Raw genomic sequence first — 14,287 nt, 5'->3', positions numbered from 1 at the left:
TCCAAAATAAAGTTACAACCAACCAGAGGACCGTCTTCTAATCTTCAGGACAAGTCGAGGTCATGTGTTGATTTTGTTGATGTGTTCAGTTAGCCTACTGTATGTAGATTAGCGACTATAGCGAGGAGGATGAGACACCCACATGGAAAGGAAACACCCAGAAGACAAATGGAAGTCTCTATAGGTTGTGCGTCTGTGCCAACTTTTGAGTTATGACTGGTGATGAGCATTGAGTTTTCATTGTAATTATCTTGAGCTAATAACTCACAGAAAGTAGCCTACCTTTTAATAATAAAATAATAATAATAAATAAATACGTCAAGAAATGTCAAAGGAATATGTTTGATAACAACATATTCTAAATATCTCTATAGTAATTAATGAGCTACACCTTTTCATACAGTTTTTATACAAAAATATTTTATTTTATAGGAAATGCAAACAAATACAGTATAAAAATACTGGGATACAGAGGCTATGCTATGGAATATTCAATTGTAGTGTCAAAATACAGTGACAATGCTGATCCCAATCCCACTGAATTATATCCTGTTTGAATAGGAAGCTTAGTTTAGGAAGAGTTTTGAAGTGTGTGCTGTGTACAGTGTATATGCATAGCCTGTCTTATATGCACTGATAATAGTCCACTCCCAACTATCTCAACATTATGTGCGTGCGTATAGTGCGTTCTGTATCAACTATCAACGGCCACTCGGCCAGCCTTGTTTTTCAACCTATTTTGTGGGGGGATACAAGTTAGGACACCTCATCCTCCTTATTGTCTTGCGCAGGGGACTCCTGTCCAGTCTCCAGCTTCACCCTGGAGGTAGTGGAGTTTTTGGCGGGACGTGGAGACCCAGCTTTAGGCTTCTTTGATGGGGAGTGTTGGTGGGCAGAGGGGCAGATGTTCTGATTCAGACACATGGAGCAGAGGGGGCTAACAGGCAGACACACCTGCTGGCCAAAGCCCACCAGCAGCCAGTTGATTTCACTCCAGAGCTCCCTGTGGCAACAGAGTTCAAGGGATTAAATTGACATTTAGTTTTAAACTACAACATAGCGGTACTAAAATTGAGAGCTGGGTTATGTTAGTAAACATATTTTTTTTATCAACAGTCACTTTTTGTGTTTTCCCACTCTCCAAAGTAGTTGTTGCCAATTCCCCTATAGGCTCACAGCAGTCTTGCGATGCATTGCTTGTAGATCTGCTATTTGCACACTTTTTTGGGGGGGTACATTTGAAAACGTATGAAAGATTTTCAACTTTATAAAGCCTTGCATTTTATTAACTTTTAAATTATGCAGAATAATTGTAATTATCTCAAATAATTGTGACATCGTAGAGGTATTGAATCACAAACTCTATATACTCTACATTTTGAACATGCATGCACACACACGCATGCAAAATGGAGTGCTGTTACTGTGTTAGTAAACACATTTTCCTTTTGTTACCGCACAGTGCGCGCGCACACACACACACACACACACACACACACACACACACACACACACACACACACACACACACACACACACAGTCACACACACACACACACACACACACACACACACACAGAGCTAATACCTGGGTAACCATTCTTCCAAGGCCTTGCGTGTTTGTTCCGGGTTCTTGGTTGGCTTTCTGACCCAGCCGAGCCGATTAGAGATACGATGTACATGTGTGTCCACTCCTACACAAACACACACACACACACACACACACTTATAAAACTGCAGGAAACGTATTAATGGCTTGTGTAGTTTACATTATGTAATCCATTCAAGGCCATAATATGTTTTATTATTATATATACTGTACAATATTTATTTATTATTTAATTTGTTGAATGCTTGATTGTTATAGTCAACTCAAGACATTCTGTTGTGAATAACAATAACAATTGATGTTGCTACGGAAATGGAAGATTAAGCAAATTTATATTGTGCATCAACATATTTTCCCTATAAGTGATTTCATACCCGATGCTCTGTTTTTCCTATATCCAAAAAGAATCACACCAGTGTGAACCAAGTGGTGCAACTCCCGTCTATTGGTTCTCTGTATCGTTCCAATTTGTATCGTTCCAATTTGTATCATTCCAATTTCTTCTCTGTATCGTTCCAATTTCTTCTCTGTATCGTTTGCGTCCAGCAGGTGGCAGCCATGTCACATACTTCTCTCGTTCCAATTTCACGCATGCGCACACCACTCGTGCTCACACAGGTACACACACAAACAGGTACACAGCTACACGGACATTGCATGCTGGATGTAGAAGTGGTTGCACCACTTAAAAACACTTTAACCATGCATAAATATACCTGGTGCTATTTTCATATGCTGGATAAGATATGTTTTCCAACTGCACTAGAAGCATCTCTGCCTTCACTAGCCGCTACACTAGCCGCCCTCTTAATTGACTGTGTTGTGTTCCTTTCCTCTCCATTGTCTCTTCCCTATATGCTAGTATGCTACCCCTTACCCGACTGTGCATATTTCAAGGACATGCTCAGAGTGCGAGTGTGTGTTTGTACTGTATGCACCTATTCCAGACACCTGGTCCCAGGCGATGTCCATAGCCAGGTGCGCCATCTTGGGTCCCACGCCTGGCAGATGCACCAGGCCCTCCACACTGGCTGGGATGTCCCCTCCGTACTCTTGTAGCAACATGGATGAGGTCTGCTTCAGATACTTCACCTTGGTCTGGTGTGTTGTACAGATAAGGGGTGACGGCGATGGAGCATCCAAGGATGAAGTTGCAGGGACAAAATGTGAAAGAGAAAAAAAGACTGAATTTCAGCCATGAACTGATTTAATTGCAGTTTAGTGTTGCACATTGTAGTTTGTTTAGTGTTGATGGTCCTCAGGTCTATTACCCTCCAAAAGCCGACTGGGTAGATGAGTTTCCCCAGTGTTTCATCATCAGTGTTGTTTATGTTCTCTGCGGTGCAACCATGCGCTCTGAGCCTCTGCATGGCTGCTGCCGTCACTTGGTCCTTGGTCTGACTGGAAAGCATTAGTGAAACCAGCACCTGAAAGCGCTTCACCTAGAGACAGAAGAAGAGAAAATAACTGGACAATTTAGCAATTTTGGGATATTCCAAGTGTGGTTGCCCTGAAGAAACAGTGTGGGCTAGACAGAGTAGCTCGCTAAGTACAGTATGATGATGATGTACTGACCCACATGACGTCACAAAGGGTGGAATGATACAATTATACTTTTTGGGGTTGCTCTTTAAATAATGTCACGCAATTACTATAGTCTGGTTGCCCTGACTGTTAGGCAACCAATCTAATTTGACTTCTGGATAATATGAGACAAGCTTATTCCTTTTAAATGTGAGTGGATCAAGAAATTCAAGTGTGACAAGTATTAGGCTATATGGTTCCAGATATGACACATACTGTAGACAGCCTTTAGTCAGAAAGGTGCCCCACTCACTTGTGCAGGGGCCTCTGTGTCACAGCATTTCTTTGCGCCCATGCTATCTACAGGTGCATCACGACTTTTCCTCATCTCACGGATGTAGCCTAGTTGTCTCTTCCAGTCAGGAAGCTCTGTCTTCACTAGAACAGCGTCTTCATCTTCATCGTACTCCACCTTCAATAGTTTTCTTCTGCGACTGGTGGGAACCAATGGCTTGGTGTCTTTCTCTGTCTTTGGTTGAACAATGGCACCTGCTTGAAAACCATACTGAGATTGAGAGTGGTGCCACTATAGTGCTTAGCCTACTGGAAATACAATACTGTAGTACTGTAGATTAAAAGACAATATTGTGGTAGGTTATGAATACATTCACACAAAATAACAAGCTCAGAGTCCAATGCCTTGTTCAAATGCATTTATAGCCCTAGAATGTCTGTGCATTAAAACAACACAGACATTCTAGGGCTAATGCAGCATTTAGAATATCTTCACATAATATTGTGATATAGCCCTTGTACAGAAGTGAGGGGTATAATTACATGTCCCCCTGAAGGCATATTATTAAGCTACTTTTAGTAACAATATATGATTGAATGAATTGTATTTCAGGGTTTGAGTAAAATATAATCTACACATTACCAGAAGGATCAGAAGATTTAGGTTGAGGAATACTCGCATCCTCCTCCTCCACTTTCACAGTGACATCTTCCTTTGCATTTTGTTGATCTTTTGGAAATTTGGACATGGATCCTGACAGGCCAGTTCCCTTTAGGCCTACGGTTCTATTCCCACTTCGAGTTATAAAAGAGCTGCTCTTAATGAAATAGGGAGAGGTCATCATTACTGTAAAACTATGTTGCCTAGCTTCCATTTAATTATTTTTTAAATAACAGACAAAAAAAACACAATATTACAAGATACATCTTCAATTTGGGCTGGCAACTGATTGTACTGTTCAATGGGTGGTGGACGGTGTATGTAATATTGCAGACCTTTAGTTTGCGCCGACCAATAAAGAACCAGCTTCAGTTTCCTAACCAACACTAAAGTTCCTAAACGTCCGAGGAACCTCCTACTGTTTTAATACAAATACGAAATATCATATTTACACCTACACGTGTAGATGTTTTGTTTTTCATGTTACATAACTAGAGAAAATTCTACCGAAACGTCCAAACCCAGACCAGCGGTGACAACAAACTAACTAAACTAACGTGTACTGGAGGTAAGCTAAAGTAGTACGGTAGCAGCAGAGCAGCAGCCTCGATACCCAGGCTTTCATTTCGTAGTACGGTAGTAGCTAGCGCGTTTACTATTTTTGCAGTCTTTAGAACTACATTTCCCATCAGCCAGTTCGCCAAACGTGTTTTCGTAGGAAGTGGCCCCGGTCCGCACATTAGTATGTCATCCGGTTGAAGAGTGGAGGACTGAGCTTTGAGAACAATCTTCCAGTGGTAAACAGTCTGAAACATGAACACATCAAATGCAGGACAGTAGACCGGCCCGCAGGCTGCGTGTGAGCGTCACCGACACAGCAGCAGCAACAACAACTCAACTTCCATAAGGTAGGAGAGGGGGCGTTAACGCGTTGTCGTTTATTCAATGGAAGCCCTTGTCTTGTCTTGTCATGCAGTTCAAAGCTAACAGTGCGACGGGGCACGGTGTCGCTTGCCGAAAACAACCGAGATCTACAAGATAACAACGCGTTGTTGTGTCTTTTCGGCAGGCGACATCCTTGTTGCTCTACCCAGCAGCGCGTACACAGTACAGTAACTACAGTTACCCAATACCCGCCTGGTGGTTGTTGTTGTTGTTGATGACCTGAAACAGAACAGTCGATCGTTGTCTGTCTTTATACCTTCCCCACACCCTCACGCGCACATCCCGTCTGTGTGTCTGTCTCTCTCAAGTCCGCATGACATCGAATTCCTCTTGCGACATACTTTACTGCATGGCACCACGAACTTACTCTGAGTCTCTGACATTTGTTGTTGCTGTTTACTGTTACTGTTTACTGTTGCAGGTTTTATGAAGCCGTTTCACAGAGGGAACATGTCATGTTGCTGCTGTTAGCTCAATTGTGGCGGTTTTCACAAATATATGGATATGTATGAATAATAACTACCGGTAATCGATATTTTAAGTTTATGTTGCCAGGTCTGTGTGTGTGCAAGCCAGGGAACACAGGCTGCAAGCACGTGACTGCTGGCTGCCAGGGGCCTGTCAGTGTTTTCCTGCATGCTATTGCTGTGCAGTCGGCCAGTTGCATGAACTTGCTTTTACAGTTGTTTCTAAACATTATATGCATTATTTAACAGTTATTAAATACTACTAAAGGAAAAGACTGTTATTCAAAGGCTAGGATTAGGACCCGCCAGCCGCCACACTCGCAGTGGTGTCCTGTCCGATACTGATTTGATCTTAAACTGAGATATCTAACCTGTGTGGTTGGGAAAGGTAGTCTAAGGAAGCTAGTAGAGGACAGGTATCTACTGTAAGGTCAGATACCTTGGAGTGTAGGAGTCTGGAGTCGTATATGATCCAAAGGTATCTTTGATTGTAGCCAGATGCCTTGGGAGTGTAGGAGTCGTAAGGCTGTTGGAGATTCCCGAGTGAATACTGTAGGTTCGATTATTTTAAAGTAGGGGATTTCTGCTCCTATTATGCTATTCCACTGAACTGGTCGACTTGTAGTCATCAGATGTCAGAGTGATGTATAGTATTGGTCCACTCCATATACGGAGATTCAGGTGCTGAAAAGAGCCTGTAATGTCGAGGTTGGTCAGCTCCATACATGGAACGATGATCCAAGTAGTGTAGAATCAGTCGTTATACCAACGTGGAAAGGCTTTGAAACAGGTGAACCAGCCAAATTAGCACTTTAATAATGTCACCATAATAATTCAGTTCACTTCACTTATTAGTACAATTTGGCATTAAATCATTTTAAATTGAATTTAATTTTAAACCACCTTTTCATACCAGGTTTATAGTACATAGTCATTTGAAAAAGGGGTCCACCTCATAGTCTAATGAACGTCAGTCTGGGGCCTTGAAACCCCTGGCCTATATTTCATAGGTCTTACAATTTACAATTTACAATTTAGGCATTTAGCAGACGCTCTTAATCCAGAGCGACTTACATTAAGCAAGAACAAAAAGCATGGGAATACATCACATAAAAGCATTTATCATGAAACATGCGTAAGCTAAGACAGTAACAGTGGAATATCTATATAATGAAACTATACATACACTATACATATAAACTATACATATTTACTACTATGCTATACATATGTACTATGGCGTGCTATGACTATATACAATGCAATTATAGTGCTGTCTACATAACATGCTATAAGTCTGTGTCAAATGCTATCTAAATCTGTGTCAAATGCTATCTAAGTCAACAGAAATGCTATCTAAGGGGGTAGGGTAAGTGCTATGGGCCATGATGGAGTCTGAAAAGGTGGGTTTTCAGGCTACGGCGGAAGATTGGGAGTGATGCTGCAGTTCTGACTGCAATGGGAAGTGCTTTCCACAGTTTTGGAGCCAGAAGGGAGAAGAGTTTGGGACGTGTGGAGCGTTGTCTTGGCATTGTTATCCCAATTATCTAGGATTTTCAATTACATTTACTTTGGCATAACCTCTTTCTCCAGACCACCTCCAGAACCCAGCTCAGCCTGTATAGTCCCACCACCCTCCAGGCCAGGCCATGAATAAACAGCCCAGCAAGGAGAGTCTTAAGGATAAGGTGAAGGGGATCTTTGGACTGCGCGTCCCCCACAGCAAGCAAAATGAGATCAAGACTTCTGAGTACATCATCACTCCTGACATCCTCAAGGTGTGTGATCTATCTCCATCATCTCTCATTATAAAATGGCACAATTTCTGTTTACTCACTCTGTGTCTCAAGGAGGGCTGCAGTGTGGACAGTTCAGAAACCTGCTACCAGTGGAAGACTAACATTTATTTACAAAATTGTAAAGTAACTTAGACAATATTGTGTTGCTCGCAATGGGGGTAGTTTTTAGGTTTATTGAGACTGCGAGTATCTGCTCCAATTTAAAGTACCGGTAGCCCTAATCTTCTTTTTTTTCTATAATCTTTATCCCACGATTTGCAACCCATTTTTTCACCCAGTGACAATTATCATTCAATGTAATCCTGGGCGCTACACTTCCTCTGCCAACCTGGGGGGGGGGGGGGGGGGGGGGGGGGGTGAGGAAAGTAGCCCTAATCTTCTGATGAAACAAACCACCACTAGTATAATTGCCACATATTAAATGTGAGAAGACGACAGTTTAAGCCTTGTGCATTTATTTCACATGCCAAACTGGACAACAGCAAACAAAATAACATTTACTTGGCAGACAAGTATTAAAGTCAAGCCTTGAGATAGAGATCATATTGGCTTATATTGTGGATGATGCATGAGCTATTGTACCTTACTTACTTACAGACTCTCGCCCTATTTCCACAAAACATTGCTGGTACATTTTGTGTGTGCTAGGTTTGCATTAGTTTAATAGCAAAACCCTTCTCCTCCTTCACAGGAACTCCATCCCGACTGTGGCCTTAGCAACCGCATCCGGGTTATCAACCACGTGTGTGACCTTGCCAAGGCCAAGAAGTTTGAGGAGGTGAGCGATGAGCATGATGGAGCTGACATAAATTATTTGTCATACAACTTTGCATGCTGCCTGAACTCGTGTGCAAAAAAAAAAAAAAAAACTGTGTGGGCACACGTGTGTGTTTCAGAATGCTGTGGAAGCTGTGTGGAAAGCTGTGGAGGACATGCTCACCCCAGAACAGCCGGAGGCCAGACATGCTGTTCTCCTACTGCTTAGAGCGATTATACAGGGACAGGTATGTATCAAACACGCACAAAGACAATCTGGTTCCTGTCATTTCATGACATACTTAGTGTGTGTGTGTGTGTGTGTGTGTGTGTGTGTGCGCGCAGGGTGAACGGCTTGGCCCTCTAAGAGCCTACTTCTTCAAGGTGATAAGAGACTACCAGCCATCCAATGAGGACCTCTCTGACAGGCTGGAGGTCTTCAAGGCCCTCACAGAGAACGGCAAAGACGTCACATACCTGGAAGAGGACATAGGTGACACACCCCATAGACGTTCCTGTAAACAAGGAAATACTTGAGACTTCAAAGGGGTCATTGCACAAAAACTACCATAACTGACTCTGTTTGATGTCTTATGTTGAAGAAGTGATTAATCTAGAGTAATGTGGATGTTTTGGGCACAAGGGACAACCTGTTTTGGAGGAGTTAAAATTTTATTTAACATGCCACCATAATGAAAGAAGCTAATATATGTATGTTGCACTGAAACTGTATTTCAAATGTTCTTGTTTCAGTTGATGTGTGTATGGCAGTGATATAGTTTGCATTTTCTTGTTGTTTTGGAATGTCTTTGGACATTTTATATCTTACTGTATGTTCTTGCTATGTTTTACCACCCGTAGCACGCTTTGTTCTACTATGGATGGACATCGGACTGACCTCAGACTTTCTTAGAGTTTTGGTCAACCTGGTCAAATTCAACAGCTGCTACCTGGACCAGAATGTCTCCATCATGGTCCAGTAAGGAAGACTGATGCATACAAATACAATGCTATTTTCTGTGTTCTTGAAGAGGCTGCCAAAGTGCTTATCATTTGTATCCCCCCCCCCCCCCAGGAAAATCTGTCTCCTGTGTAATAAAACCACATCATCAACAGATATTGAGGTATGTGACGAGGTATTGTGGGCGCAAAGTATTTAATAGCATTTCATTGTGGTTCAGTCAGAATGGTTCACCTGCATGGGTGTAAGTAGCACGACGCAGATAACGCAATTGCGTTGGGGCCCGCCGTGACCAGCCTGCATGTGGGCCTATTGACGTATCATTATGCTGCTGTTTACCTGCTTGTTACCAAGTGAGGAAAATGTACATACCGGTATATGTTTGTGTGAGAAACCTAAACTTCACAAAAAGCATAGTAACATCGTCAACGTTCCATAAAGACATAACATTTTGTCCATCCTCTCAAACATATTCTTTGATGGCTATATCAAACTGTTTTATCATGACATGTTGAAGGTCTATAAAGCCTTTCGTGTGTGTGTCCACCAGGTGGCGCTGCAGGTGCTGGACGCGGTGGTGTGTTATAACTGCCTGCCTTCAGACTCTCTCACCGTCTTCATTATCACACTCTGTCGTACTGTCAACGTCAAAGAGTTCTGTGAAACCTGTTGGAAGGTGACAAAAATACATGACATTTTAACCCATTCTGACCGGGCACCCATTTTGGTGTTGGCATCATGTTATGCTTTAGCTATTGAAAAATAGCAGATCTACAAGCTCATATCGCGCCACCGAGTGGCGCGATACGAGCTTGTAGGTCTGATATTTTTGAAAAATCGAAGAACGACTGACATAGAAACATAGCTTTTTCAGAAAACTGTCATTTTCAAACATACATTTTTAGAATCTGATCTCATGTCAGAATGGGTTAAACCCCCTAAAATGAAATTCCAAACTAAAATTTAATTTTAATTTAATGTTCTTCAGCTGATGAGGAAGGTGTTAGGGACTCACCTGGGCCACAGTGCAATCTACACCATGTGCCGCATCATGGAGGAGAGGTAATGTTTCCCTTTTTTTCCCTTCCATCCCCGTATCCTGGTGCTGTGGCGAGGAAAGTGTGTTTCCACATTGTTAGTTCCTGTGTGTTTCTCTACTAAAATCGTTCAGTGTTAATTTAGTTCCATTTTGTACACACTGGGAGTTAAATCATTTCACTGTGCAACTCCTTCAGGGTGTACATGGAGGATGCGCCGTTGTTGAGAGGAGCCGTGTTCTTTGTAGGCATGGCCCTCTGGGGAGCGCACAGGCTCCCTGCACTCAAGAACTCACCCAACCTGGTCCTGCCCTCTTTCTTAAAGGTAAATTAACACATGTACATGTAGGCACGTCGCACACGCACTCGCTCACGCGAGTGCATGAAGAAGTGAAAAAACTCAAAATGACTTTTAATTGTCATTGACCGTTGCTCTCTGTCCGCAGGCCATGTCATGTTCCAATGAGGTGGTGTCCTACGAGATCGTGTTATCAATCACCAGACTGATCAAGAAGTACGGAAAAGAGCTGCAGGTGGTCACATGGGACATCCTGCTGATCATCATAGAGAGACTGCTACAGCAAATCCAGGTAACTTATCTAGATTCTAGGTCATAGGTAATCTGATTGATTGTTTTGCACAATAACAGCAGAGAGGGAGAGACCCACGCGGAAATTCTATTTCAGGATTTCTGGATGGATGGATGAGTGGATAGATGGATGGATAGATACCGGTAGATAGATAGATACCTTTTTATTGATCCTGCGAGTCAATTTCAGTCGCCCAGAGGTAGCACAGCAGTTAGAGCCTACGGGCTGGCGCGGCATCTTCCAACGGTGAGTGTTGGGTGGGAGGAGTAGGGTGAAGGCTCTACTTCCTCCCGGTGGGGACTCCTCACTGGCAGGTGAATCGGTGCGATACAACAGCAGTGACAACACAGACATGTGTGTGGGGAGGAATCAATTTAACCTTGGTATATATTTTATTCCAACTTATGACAGTTCAACGTGAGCGATCAACGTGTGTCGATGGGGGTTACGTGGTTAATGATCTAACACACACATACGCGCACACACACACACAAACCTTATGTGACCTCGTGCTGTTGCTGTCTTCACAGACGATAGGCAGTGCAGAGCTGAAGTCTATCGTCTATGAGCTGCTGACCACCGTGGAGGAGCTTTATGAACAGAACGGTTATCATGGCTCCACAGAGGAGTTCTTCAGCCTGGTGGAGAAATGCGCTGACAAGAGAGCTGTACGTTCTTATTATTCTATACTCGTCTTGTACTATTATGTTTGTTTTGCCTTCTGATTCACTTCTGTTCCTCCTACATTACACAGCAGTAATATTCTATTGTCTTGTTTCTACAATTGCCCTACTTTTCTGGCTTTGTACTGTGTGTGTGTGCGTGTGTGTGCGTGTGTGTGTGCGTGTGTGTGTGTGTGTGTGTGTGTGTGCGTGTGCGTGTGTGCGTGTGTGTGTGTGTGTGTGTGTGTGTTGTGTGTGTAAGGATTCGTCAGTGCTGATCCTCATCTCATACCGGGCACAGTCCATCCAGCCAGCTAAGGACGGTTGGATTCAAAACCTCCACCGCCTCATGGAGACATTTTTTAGGTATCTCTCACTCACACTCATACACACATGCACACGCACACGCACACACGGTTTACCTATTTCTTCCTTTCTTCCCTTGTAATCTCATGTCTCTATATCTCTGACAGGAATGAGAGTAGGAGTGTGATAAGAATCAAAGTGCTTCACATCCTCTCCTTCGTTCTCAGCACAAACCGACAGCTCTATGAGGTCAGCACACACACACACACACACACACACACACACACACACACACACACACACACACACACACACACACACACACACACACAGAGAGAACCAGATTTCTATTTGTATTTGCTTGCACTGAGCATTCTGATTTGCTGTGTTGAGTGCCATTTTTGTGCATCACTGGATAATGCGTCAACCACATGAACCATGGTGAGAGGAATGTGTTGCGTTGTAAATAAAGCAAATCCCTTTGCAAAAGCTTTCCACCGTTGGTATGTTGTTGTTTTGACAAGTAGTGAAGAGTAGTTTACTCAGACTCAAGATGCGATCTGCCATCTTACCCACGTGTGCACACACTCTTATTCTCTGCAGGATGAATTGATAGAGGTGGTGGTGATCCCTCAGCTCAGTGGGATAGCCGAGGACCGAGACCTGGCCGTCAGGAAACAGGCCACCCAGCTACTGGTGGACCTGGCAGGGGCTGCAACACTCACCACTTCTCCAGCCTGCTGGATATCATAGAGCGGGTATGAGCAGGACAAATGCATGCACGCTTACTGTGTATGACCTCTCACGACTCCTTTGGTTCAGCTGGGTTTATGAATGGTTAATTGAATTAATCTTTTATTTGTGTTGCTCCCAGGTGGCCAGTCGTTCACTGGTGTGCTCAGGGCCGCTGGAGCTTTGTGAGAGAGACCCCAGTGCAGAGTCTCCCATGGAGGACGTCAGCACAGCTATATTGGGCCTATTGGAGATCCTACATGTGCGTGCAGACACACACACACACACACACACACACACACACACACACACACACACACACACACACACACACACACACACACACACACATAGCTGAATGCTGCAAAGTTGACAGCATTTATTTTAATGTCTGACCTATAAAGTTTACAAAAAAACCATACAAATCAAAGTACACCTCAGCACCTCATTTCTTACCCACATGTCACAGTTGAAATTATAATATTAATTAAAAAAATTATGTTCATTTTGTAAATAGTCTTTGCTTCCCTAACAAATTAGAGTACTATCCGGTTTTCAAATTAAATACAATATCAAGGTCATTACTACCTCCCTCCCCTGTAAAGCGACTTTGAATACCACGGTGCCCGTGTGGCCTCTACAGCGGTGCCCGTTGGGCACTGGTCTACTTGGAACGATGCAAGTTGGAAAATGCATGCCCCACCCAGATATGTCTGTGGCCCTTTTTATATGCCCATATATGGAGTTCTTTGTCAGGCAAGCGCAAATATGGAGTCAGAACAGGCCAGCTCCATATGTGGACACTGGGCAGGTGTCCTGTCCAGAGCCCGGGCAGAGGCCTTTTTGGGGCGGTTCTGGACAACCGTGGGTCCGACTCGACGCCGGACACTGCACTCTGCGGTGGTGTGGAACGCATGTGTCGAATTTGAAGTCGGTGGGGGCGAACGGTTCTCGAGTTTCATGTATTGCACACGTACAGAGACCTGCATTTATAGATGTATTATTATTATTATTATTATTCTTAACATAGTTCTTCTGTCTCTCTCCTGGCAGAGTAAACTGTACAGCCTACCAGCCAGTCATGTTAGCCGTGTTTACGAGATGCTAATCAGCCACTTGCAGCTTCACTACAAGAACAAGTACTCTTCTGCCATTGCCTCCAGTATTCGACTGAAGGTAGGATTTGGCTACATGTACAGTAGATGTTTGTATTTATATCTTAACTGTCCCTTCCTTTCTCTGTTCATTTGTTTTTGTTTTTAGTTTTTTTCTTTGCCTGGTCTTGTTTTCTTGTCTGTCTCCTTCAGTGTTTTGCAGTAATGCATTACAAGTAATGTGTTTATTGTAATAATATGTTTTCTAGTAACTACTAATACCAGTAAGACGCCCTGAGGGCGAGAAGAGACCTCGCCCCAAAGGGCGACCTACCCTTCCCCCAAAAGTAACTTGTTACAATCTTCACTTGGCGCAACTGTGGGTTGAGAACTAGTGCATGTACAGTAGTTTGATTTGCATGTTTGCATGATTTTTATTTTGTCAGGACAGAGTAATGCTTCATTGCAGTGATAGGCTACAAGCAGTCAGCCAGTTCAGGACTCTTGTCTAACTCCCCTCTAAGCATTAAGTGGCAGCGGTGGCTCAGGGTTAGAGTGGCTGGATGGTAACCGCAAGGTCGCCAGTCCGAACCCGGGCTCCCCCAGAGTTAGTGGCGAAGTGTCCTTGAGCAAGACACTGAACCCCTAATAGAGCGTCGCAGTCCCTCCCCCTTTCAGAACAACGAGTGGCACAGGAAATTAATCCCAATGCATTTTTCCCATAGGCATTTCAAAACGTATTTATTTAAAGACCTTTTAAGCATCGTACGAAGCCAACTCTTGTCGTGACAAATCATGACAACACACACACAATTCTTCGGGCCAAACAAAGGTTACAACACTTTTTTTG

At 43.4% G+C, this 14,287-nt stretch overlaps 2 protein-coding genes across 3 annotated transcripts in view; one reads left to right on the top strand and one right to left on the bottom strand.

Moving 5' to 3' along the window:
• Positions 1-479: 479 nt before the first annotated feature.
• On the bottom strand, positions 480-4,676 carry nthl1 (nth-like DNA glycosylase 1). Of its 2 annotated transcripts, XM_083764814.1 has the most exons (7): positions 4,424-4,676; positions 4,071-4,240; positions 3,447-3,682; positions 2,881-3,051; positions 2,548-2,707; positions 1,589-1,694; positions 480-1,003 (listed from the first exon to the last, which is right to left on the bottom strand). In XM_083764814.1, the coding sequence occupies exons 2-7, from the start codon at positions 4,174-4,176 to the stop codon at positions 757-759; spliced, it is 1,026 nt and encodes a 341-aa protein (XP_083620940.1). In that variant the 5' UTR covers positions 4,177-4,240; positions 4,424-4,676; the 3' UTR covers positions 480-756. The 2 variants fall into 2 exon arrangements, with proteins under 2 accessions (XP_083620940.1, XP_083620939.1); XM_083764813.1 differs by having other exon boundaries at positions 4,071-4,676.
• Positions 4,677-4,846: 170 nt separating this feature from the next.
• The window catches only part of tsc2 (TSC complex subunit 2), a 39,825-nt gene continuing 30,384 nt past the window's right edge, over positions 4,847-14,287 (top strand). Inside the window, 18 exon segments of the mRNA XM_083766252.1 lie at positions 4,847-4,996; positions 7,094-7,278; positions 7,991-8,077; positions 8,196-8,303; positions 8,401-8,548; positions 8,917-9,034; positions 9,131-9,179; positions 9,567-9,692; positions 10,005-10,078; positions 10,252-10,378; positions 10,500-10,643; positions 11,174-11,311; positions 11,568-11,671; positions 11,779-11,860; positions 12,215-12,317; positions 12,320-12,369; positions 12,486-12,605; positions 13,397-13,519. Of these exon segments, the coding sequence (XP_083622378.1) occupies positions 7,150-7,278; positions 7,991-8,077; positions 8,196-8,303; positions 8,401-8,548; positions 8,917-9,034; positions 9,131-9,179; positions 9,567-9,692; positions 10,005-10,078; positions 10,252-10,378; positions 10,500-10,643; positions 11,174-11,311; positions 11,568-11,671; positions 11,779-11,860; positions 12,215-12,317; positions 12,320-12,369; positions 12,486-12,605; positions 13,397-13,519 (1,830 nt within the window). The 5' untranslated portion in view covers positions 4,847-4,996; positions 7,094-7,149.

This window comes from Protomyctophum parallelum, assembly GCF_964188405.1.
Source record: "Protomyctophum parallelum genome assembly, chromosome: 5".
Classification (NCBI taxonomy): domain Eukaryota; kingdom Metazoa; phylum Chordata; class Actinopteri; order Myctophiformes; family Myctophidae; genus Protomyctophum; species Protomyctophum parallelum.
Note: the sequence above shows the minus strand (reverse complement) of the source record. Positions and strands in the feature narration are given on the sequence as shown.